Source organism: Alosa alosa, chromosome 6 (genome assembly GCF_017589495.1).
Source record: "Alosa alosa isolate M-15738 ecotype Scorff River chromosome 6, AALO_Geno_1.1, whole genome shotgun sequence".
In the NCBI taxonomy this organism is placed as follows: Eukaryota; Metazoa; Chordata; class Actinopteri; order Clupeiformes; family Clupeidae; genus Alosa; species Alosa alosa.
The window spans coordinates 33,470,442-33,480,313 of record NC_063194.1 but is presented as its reverse complement, the minus strand read 5'-3'; the positions used below and the strand labels follow the sequence as shown (position 1 = coordinate 33,480,313).

General features: G+C 46.1%; 2 protein-coding genes across 2 annotated transcripts in view; both read left to right on the top strand.

The window, feature by feature from the left end:
* Nucleotides 1-1,633, top strand: part of LOC125295623 (cerebellar degeneration-related protein 2-like) — an 8,571-nt gene extending 6,938 nt beyond the window's left edge. The window contains exon 4 of the mRNA XM_048244969.1: nt 1,395-1,633. Within this exon, the coding sequence (XP_048100926.1) occupies nt 1,395-1,563 (169 nt within the window). The 3' untranslated portion in view covers nt 1,564-1,633. The remainder of the gene's footprint in view (nt 1-1,394) is intronic.
* A 378-nt stretch (nt 1,634-2,011) lies between these two features.
* LOC125295940 (basic proline-rich protein-like) lies at nt 2,012-7,486 on the top strand. Its single transcript, XM_048245522.1, has 3 exons — nt 2,012-2,015; nt 2,231-2,372; nt 2,508-7,486. Exons 1-3 carry the CDS (start codon nt 2,012-2,014, stop codon nt 4,108-4,110), a joined length of 1,749 nt encoding a protein of 582 aa, XP_048101479.1. The 3' UTR covers nt 4,111-7,486.
* The last annotated feature ends 2,386 nt before the right edge of the window (nt 7,487-9,872 follow it).

Sequence of the window (9,872 nt, the reverse complement as noted above, 5' to 3'; positions counted from 1 at the left end):
GTTGTTGCGTAATCTAATGCAACCAGAGGGGTATTTCACAAAACCTAGATAAGGGATTAAGCTGGGATTTTTAGGTTATCCTGGATGAATTTAGCCTTGACTTGGTTTCAATAAAGAGATGGCCATAAGTTACCATGGGGATTTATTCTCTGCACCAGGCTAACAGCCAAGCTAAGTTAATTCTAATGGTAATTATGTGGTCTTATTGGTTCAGCTAGCTGTCATTCACATCAGACCTCCGTAAGTAATTTTAAGGAGCTTTGTTCCATTTATAAACTATTTGCTAAATGTATTTGTGCAAAACAAAAACAGATTGGTCTGCCTACTATCATATGGTTTATTATTTTAATTGTGATAGCCTTATACTATTAACATAGGCCTAGGGTACTCATTGGTTTGCTTATTTTATTGATAGACGTTTGATGAATAGCCTACTGTAGTTGATTGGAAGTGGAGGGGCAAGTTTTCGGAAGGTATTTCAACTATAATATTAAGGCATATATCATACTATGTGCATCTTTGCAGAGGCAAGCTTTTCTCTTAATGATGTTTGCGTCGAGACAAGGAAGCACTCACACGCGGGTGCATAATGAAATTTGTATTCAGTTGGTCTACCACGCCTACTTCTGCTGTTTTACAGAAATAGCCATGATTCCCCATTCCCATAACTTTTACTTCATTGTTAGTCTATATCAAAAGCTGTTGTTCACTTTGTGTGAATAACGCTATTTTCCCAGGGCTCTTTTTATTTCCAACCTTGGTCACTTTGGAGCAGAAACGAACGCCAAGCACACATCCTGAATTACTTTACACCTGGCTTGACATAGTCGCTCCTACTCGTCCTGGATTGGCATTAGTGAAACGATTTGAGCTTGGATGACCAGGCAACGCTATGTCAAACCTCGCTTTATCACTTATCTTGGATGTCTTAATTCTGCCTTTGTGAAATACCCCTCGGACCATCTGTACGGTATATATACTTTCATCGTATCATACTGATGAGGCCCAGTGAGCCTATAAGCCTGAACGGTGTGCTCTGTTCAGGTTAACAGAGACCATCAAGCTGCTACAGTATAGAAACCCTATTCCGTGTTCAGGTTCCGTGTTCTGGTTCTGGTTGGGTTCACGTTAACAGGAACCATTGTGCTGCTACAGAAACCCTGTTTTGTTGGTCAGGTTCCATGTTCTGGTTCTGTGTTCTGGTTGGGTTCAGGCCAGGGTGATGGGGACTATTGAGCTGCCACAGAAACCTTGATGTTGTGTTGTTGTTCAGGTTCCGTGTTCTGGTTCTGGTTGGGTTCAGGTTGACGTGGACCATCGAGCTGCTGCTGAAACCCTGATGTTGTGCTGTTGTTTAGGTTCTGATTCTGGTTCTGTGTTTTGGTTGGGTTCAGGTTGACCGGTACCATTGAGCTGCTGCAGGGCCAGGTGGAGAGCCTGACGGCGCAGGTGGACGAGCTACGCTCCCTGGAGCAGCTGAGGGTCCGCCGGGAGAAACGGGAACGCCGGAAGACCATCCACTCATTCCCCTGCCTGCGGGAACTCTGCACTGCTCCCAGGTGAGAGGAGGTGCAGTCTGATGGTGCTACTTCCCAGATCCTCCACAGGGAGATAGGTATGGAGGAAAGTAGAGATTAGAATAGAAGAAATTAGAGATTCAATTGAAGAAAGTAGAGATTAAAATAGAAGAAATGACAGATTAAATTGAAGAAAGTAGAGATTAGCATAGAAGAGAGAAGAGAGCACACACATCCCTCACATAGGTGCTGGATCCACATAATGTTTCGGCCAAAGGCCTTCCTAAAATGCTCAAACGATGTACTTTTTCATTGCTGTCGTAGACCTGCAGTCAGGACAGGCAAACACACAATGACCCATTTCCAGTCAGTGGACAAATGGTTCCAATTGTCAGGCTAAGAGGTTTTCCTATTGTGTGTGCTTGATTCACACTTGAATGCTTGTGCACTTGAAGTGTGCGTTAATAGAAGCAGGCAAGTGGGGCCCATTGGAAATGGGTCAGTTTCCTCCCCAACACACGGCCAGAGTGCACTTTTGGCGCGTTGAGCTGCACTGACCCATAATCCACCTGCTTTACAAACACGTCTCCAAAGAGTGCAAGTATGAGAACGTCTGCTCAGCTAAGGGTGGGGATTTGGGACACACTGTGCCTTTGCGGATTGAAGGTGTGAATGTCATGATGGCCTTGTGCCCTTTGTGTGTTGGTGCTCAGGTATGAGGATCCGCTTCCGCGGGTGGGTAGCTGGAGAGCCTGGCGAGAGCGGCGTGGCGCTGGCGTCGGGCGAGGCGGTGGAGAACGAAGGCCTGCTTGGCGCCGACGCTCCGCCCCGCGGTCAGCGATCCGCTGATGCCCAGCGCCAATGAGGCTGAGCGGGGCAAGCGGCCGCTGCTGCAGGAGTTCGCCGGCTTTGGAGGAGCGGGCCTGCACGCGGCGGGCGCTGCAGCCCCTGCGGCGCTGAAGCTGGGGACCGAAGCTGCTGAAGCTGCAGACGCCCGGCGCCGCGCGCTTCCTGCTGCCGGGGGGCGGCGGCGGGGCGATGGCCCGGACTGGCCCAGAGCAGCTGCCCTCCACCTCCACCTCCACCTCCACCTCCACCTCCACCTCCACCTCCACCTCCACCTCCACCTCCACCTCCACCTCCACCTCCACCTCCACCTCCACCTCCACCTCCACCTCCACCTCCACCTCCACCTCCACCTCCACCTCCACCTCCACCTCCACCTCCACCTCCACCTCCACCTCCACCTCCACCTCCACCTCCACCTCCACCTCCACCTCCACCTCCACCTCCACCTCCACCTCCACCTCCACCTCCACCTCCACCTCCACCTCCACCTCCACCTCCACCTCCACCTCCACCTCCACCTCCACCTCCACCTCCACCTCCACCTCCACCTCCACCTCCACCTCCACCTCCACCTCCACCTCCACCTCCACCTCCACCTCCACCTCCACCTCCACCTCCACCTCCACCTCCACATCCACATCCACCTCCACATCCACCTCCACATCCACCTCCACCTCCACACCCACCTCCACCTCCACCTCCACATCCACCTCCACCCCCACCTCCACCTCCACCTCCACCTCCACCTCCACCTCCACCTCCACATCCACCTCCACCTCCACCTCCACCTCCACCTCCACCTCCACCTCCACCTCCACCTCCACCTCCACCTCCACCTCCACCTCCACCTCCACCTCCACCTCCACCTCCACCTCCACCTCCACCTCCACCTCCACCTCCACCTCCACCTCCACCTCCACCTCCACCTCCACCTCCACCTCCACCTCCACCTCCACCTCCACCTCCACCTCCACCTCCACCTCCACCTCCACCTCCACCTCCACCTCCACCTCCACCTCCACCTCCACCTCCACCTCCACCTCCACCTCCACCTCCACATCCACATCCACATCCACCTCCACCTCCACCTCCACCTCCACCTCCACCTCCACCTCCACCTCCACCTCCACCTCCACCTCCACCTCCACCTCCACCTCCACCTCCACCTCCACCTCCACCTCCACCTCCACCTCCACCTCCACCTCCACCTCCACCTCCACCTCCACCTCCACCTCCACCTCCACCTCCACCTCCACCTCCACCTCCACCTCCACCTCCACCTCCACCTCCACCTCCACATCCACCTCCACCTCCACATCCACCTCCACCTCCACCTCCACCTCCACCTCCACCTCCACCTCCACCTCCACCTCCACCTCCACCTCCACCTCCACCTCCACCTCCACCTCCACCTCCACCTCCACATCCACCTCCACCTCCACCTCCACCTCCCACCTGCCCCTACCCTCCACCTCCACCTCCACCTCCTCCTCCTCCACCACCACCACCGCCGCACCTCCAGAGGGGGGCGCTAAGGCCACAGATGGCCCTGGGGGTCACGTGCGTGGTCAGAACACGCCCGAGTACAAGGCGCTGTTCAAGGAGATCTTCTCCCGCATACAGAAGACCAAGACCGACATCAAGTCCACCAAGAAGTCCGGCAAGTCGGGCAAAACGGGCAAGTCCAGCAAGTCCAACAAATGAGGTTTTAGAGAAAGGGCTGGTCAGTAGGATGATAAGATAGTTTGGGACCCTGTGTCTCCCCAAAGGGCTGGTCAGTAGGATGATAAGATAGTTTGGGACCCTGTGTCTCCCCAAAGGTAAGAAGAGAGACTCACTTGATTAATGGCTTGCTGTCGGTGCCGGGAGATGAGCCAGCGCTCTGTGACTCCTTGAGTAGCCACCTGTGGAATGACAGGTAGTCGATCGCAGGTACCACCACACCTGTGCTGAGGTGAAACAGCCTGCAGGTGTCCTATTATTAAGTCATCCTCTAATGGGCTCCACCTCAGGGACTCATCTCTCCACAGCGAAAAAAACAGCTTATGAAAAGACTATTAAAGCTATGACAACTTTTACAAAATTAAATGAATTAAGGGAATTAAAGGAGTGGTCTTTCAGTCAAATTTACGGCAGAGTCTAGGCGGACTCACTCAAGACAGACACACACTCCTACGTGAAGTAATTCGGTGGTTATAAGTGACACATTCAAAAGTGTCAACTTGTTATTCAGCAGGAAAGTTAACATGCTTGGGAGGGAACTGAAGATGAATGTGTAATTTGGCCATGATGCAAAGACATTAGATTTGCTGAAGATTTCTCATTACTTTGACAGCTGATATATACCGGTACATCATTTACATATTTGGTTAACCTCTGAAATGACCTATGAAAATATGTAACTTGGGGATTTGAAATGTAGATTACCCAAGCACAGTTTCTGTTTGGTTCGTAACCAAGCAAAACTGTACTGGAATTGAGTTCCCTGGCTCAGAACTCTATTTGACTGGAGTCAAGCATTTGAAATCATTTATTATTCAAAGTAACAAACAAAATGGCCAACTGTAGGCATTACTGATCATCTTTGCCTTTGCATACATGACTACGTGGAACATGAACTTAAAACCACTTGTGCTGACTTTCACATTTCAGGACAATCTGATCTAATCTAAAAGTATAGTGTAACCACTGACCCTGCAGAAAATGCCATTTTGCGTTCCTGAGGCTTTTTCCCCACAACCTTCTCTTACTGATACATGTGACTTAGTAACCTTTACTGATACACGGCATTACTAAGGTGACTTAGTAACCTTTACTGATACACGGCATTACTAAGGTGACTTAGTAACCTTTAAAAACAAAATGGGCCTTCCAGTCTGTGAGACACCTTTCTGCGTTGGCATTTTTCCGTTGAGCCGTGATTGAGCTGAATTCCAGCCTAAACGTGCTCTATTTCGCTCGGCTGTGCTCTGACTGCCCTCAAGGGTCCGCCTCAGCCTCACACGCATGCAAATCCTCCTGATGTGCTCGTCAGCAGAACGTGCAGGTCAACAAACAGTAGACTTACAACTTTCTTAGAGGCAGAAGTTCATGCCACAGTATAAGGGACAGACAACAGCTTAAGAATTGTATTATTGGCGTCGGCAGATATGAACATTCCTGGCAGATGAATCGGCAAGACTATTATCGACACAACCTATTTGGGTGTCAAGGATCATAACATCATGTGAAGCATCATACAAGATCTGTTCAAATAGTTTGAAATCTCCATTTTTATGAGTCTTAAGACCAATGTGTTCATTCTAGTGCAGGAGAGACCCTTAAAGGAAATAAAAAAAAGATTTATATCAATAAATTGGTATCGGCTTTGCTAACTAGCCTAAATGAGTTAGAAAAGGTCAACATATCGAATATCAGCAGAAATATCGATATCGTTGTCCATATCCATATTGATATTGATATCCAACATTGTGCATCCCTAACTTTTAGGGTCACCCCAACCCCCACCACACACACACACACACACACACACACACATGCAGTGGCTCGGCTGTATCTAAAATAGTGAGAGATGTAGCCGGGAATTAATGCCAACCTGTGGTGTTACAACCGCACGTACATCCACCCTGTTCTGTGGAGGAAGTGGAATATAATATATGAAGAATTTGAAAGTAATAGGAATAAAAGGGAGTGTGATATGTATTATATTAAGACCTTTAGATATCACAGATGAAGAAAATGATCTGCATCACTAAAGAGATAAATAGCGATTTATAAGAAGTGTGTTGATTACGGGTGTAGGCCTTGCCAAAAACCATTCCAAGCCTTTTGCATATCTTTTGTTTTTGTTATATCATGTAGCTTAGTGTGTTTACTAAATGGAGTTGTGTTGTTTTTACTCATGCATGCATCAGAGCTGAATGGGTTCTGTGTCTCTTAAGTTTTCTGTAAAAGATGAGAACACACGATGAGAGCAAAAATTCCCACCAGAGTTCCATAGCCTGATGTATTGTGCCATAGAATCACAGGGAAATAAATACAAACACACAAATAAAAATGTTATAACCTGCTTAAAGCTGCTTCAAGAATGCCTTCAGGATGCCATAGAAGGATTGGACAAACACTGATTTCCTCTTACGTGGGATACTTGTGCCAATTTCTTTGCCGCAAAGCAGATATCCATTAGACTCATGCGGCATGCAGACATTGATACCAAAGCATAACTCCTTCTATAGTATCTGAAGAGAGACTATTTTGTGTCCATTTTTCATCCATGCTCAGCTACAGTAAACAGGCTAATATCATATTATAAAAATAATTTTATAAAAATTTCAGAGTATCGTACAACTGGGTTCTGATCTAACTTTGTCTTCTCTCAGTTTTCTCTCAAATTAGACTCATTTACTTATAGTTACATTTATGTTTCATTCCAGGAATATCATTTTTAGGTAGCGGATGATGTTATGGGTGGGGTTTGATTTATAATGAGTTTTGATGACGGATTGAAATCTGTGTCATCCAATTTCAGCACCGTGGTGTATGCGTTTGTGTGTATGTATGTATGTGGATGTATGTATGTATGTATGTGGATGTATGTATGTATTTTGGTCATTACTCCAGACCCTCTCCCATTTGCACTTGTAAGAGAGCTGTGAGCCTTGTGTAATCATGTACTAAAGCATTTATTTACATAACTCTATGGTGCCTATGTCATATCATATCAGTGTACACAATGCTTCTTTTCCTCCTGCTTATTGCTTTATTGGGCTTTTTAGTGTGCAAAGCAAATATAATAGCCTAGTCCCTTTCCTCCGCATCCCCCCTCTGTAAGAAAAACTGAAGCCGTGCATTCTTAAAATGTACTGTACTGCTTTCGAATCTAAACACGCTTTTATGAAAATACGACTCTCTGACGATGACAAACACTTCGGATGTAGCCTACTCAACTTTGTCCAATGGTGAATATTGGCAAGATATGAAGTTATATATTAAGTTATATTTGATGTGAAATGATGACAGCTTGGCTCGTCAGGGTCAGCAAGTGTGACTTAAAACGACTCTGCAAAGCTCAATGTATCTGATTTAATCACTCTGTTTTGCTCTTTATACAATTAAAGCATTGACACAAACCCTCCTGTCTGATGTCCTGTACTTTATGGGCCGAGTTCCTGTGCACGGATGAAGCCCAGTCCTGGTCTAACAGAGAATGTTGGTGAATTTCATTGAAAATGAGCATGTTGGCCAGGAGCAGGCTTAATCCGTGCACAGGAAAGTGGCCATGTCTCTTAGTGTGTCAGCTCAGGTCACTTAGTGTGAACGTTATTGTTGTGGCTCACACAAACACACAGCGTGAAGCACTGTGCAACACAACACAACAGAAGCTATACAAGTCTGACTTTGCATGGGGTTACCATAGCCAAACAAGTGAGCTATACAAGTCTGACTTTGCATGGTTACCATAGCCAAACAAGTGAGCCTTTGCATAGTTACAGGCACCAAAAGAGCTTGAGCTGCTTGAGCTTTGACCACTTTCAGGTTTATATAGCCAAACAAGGCTGACCTGGAGTACAAACACACCATGGTCAGCACTGTTAAGTTACGAAGCTGTATGTAGCCCAATAAAGGTGAAATAAATGTGTTTTTTTTATTAGTATTATTATCATCATAGAGGCCTTTCAATAGTTGAATAACAAACAAAATACTGCATGGAGGGTCCTTGGGGGACAGACTGCAGTGTTGATGTCTCCTGCAACACTTCTGGGGGGACAGACTGCACTGTTCTGCATGCTCTTCCTGTATCTACTGAAGCATAACCCTCCTTGCTCATCATGGAGCCTGATAACTGAGAACATGCAGTGGTTGCATAAATGATCGCCAAGAATAAGCAAGCTGAAAGGAAGGTTTAGACCTGTCATAACAAAGAGCACCTTGTCTGTGTTGTTTATTCTCACAATATATCTTTTCCATGTGGAACATCGCCTTTGCACCAACATGCCCCCAGAGAATCAGCCAAGATTTCTGAACACAAGAGACTCTTGGAGGCAAAATCCTGTAACTACAGCCCTATCTGGCATGTTGGTGAAAGCAGCTTGGGACATTAAACTCATATCTAGCTGCAAAAAAATGAGGTGAATCATGGAATGGCAAACATGATTAAAAACCACATAATCTTCAGTGTCCCGCCGACCTGACGGCTACCCCCCTCTCCCCACATTCTAAATCTAAATTGATTCTAAATCAATTGTATGCACCATATTGCTATGTAGCATAGTAATGTTATACCCCCCCCTCCCCCCCCCGCTTTTGGTGCTACCCTGACTTCTGGCTGCAGTGTAGCACAGGTAGATGCAACATATTGGGTCCTGAAATATTCACAAGAATCCATTGAAATTGAATCTTCATGTTGTATTATCCAATATTAGTTGTACAGATCTGTAGTCTATCTTATACACTCTCATTGAACCAACAAAGTAAATGCAAAAAAAGATTTTTTTGTAATTATTCCATATTTTGTGTAGCCAGTCTATATCAGAACACCTGACATACAATCTAAATAGTTGTTCACAAGAAACCTCAAAGTGTTACCTTTCATTTGAGACCAGGATTATGCTTCTACACAAAGGGGTTCATGTGCAGTAAGCATTTGATTGTCAGTATGCATTTTGGATAACAAAAAGTCCTATGGGGAGTTACCATAGGCATTTTACAAAACGCATGAGCATACCTTGGCAAAGCACTCATATTTTCATTCTATATTGATCTACTTTTGCACACAACTTCACAAGACCTGGTGCTAGGGCTCAGTTGTGTTTCTAAGTGATATCAAGTGAGCTAGAGGGCTGAAATGTGGTCAGTTCAGAGATGCTTGTAATCCGGCAGAAAGAAAAAAACTATATTCTAGCCTCTGTAACTCTGTGTGAGTACATAACACAGTTGTTTTGACTGTTTCCTACAAAAACTAGAAAGTTCTCAACTTTCTATAGAGGTCCAACATTTGATGGTAGGCCCCAAAAGAGGTGGGAACAATGCCCTTGTAAATAGGCACAGTACAATTTCAGGCAAAAACTTAAAAATTTGTATTGAGATCAATGTGGTTGACTTCCCATACTGTTGAGTAACTGTATGGAATGGGACATTTCATTCTCAAAACTCTAGCAACTGGTCTCCTCAGTTCCTAAACGTTTACAGAATGTGGTTAAATGAAAGGGTAAGGCAGAACAGTAGTAAATATACCCATCCTGACTTTTTTAGAAACATTGCTGGCATCAAATTCAAAATATAGTCAAATTCATCATTTTCATTTGCAATGCACTTTCATTTGGCGTCGTAGACATGGATATTTAGACTGCGGTATTCTTTTCCACTTGTTATTTCTCTGAACTTTGAACTTTGCACCAGGAAGTGCCGTCTCTGTTCTGCTGACCGTCTGGACTGTTGTCATTGGATACAAATAAACGTTCTGATATTATCAGTCATTCAACAGGACTTTCAGAGGCCCCAAGGGAT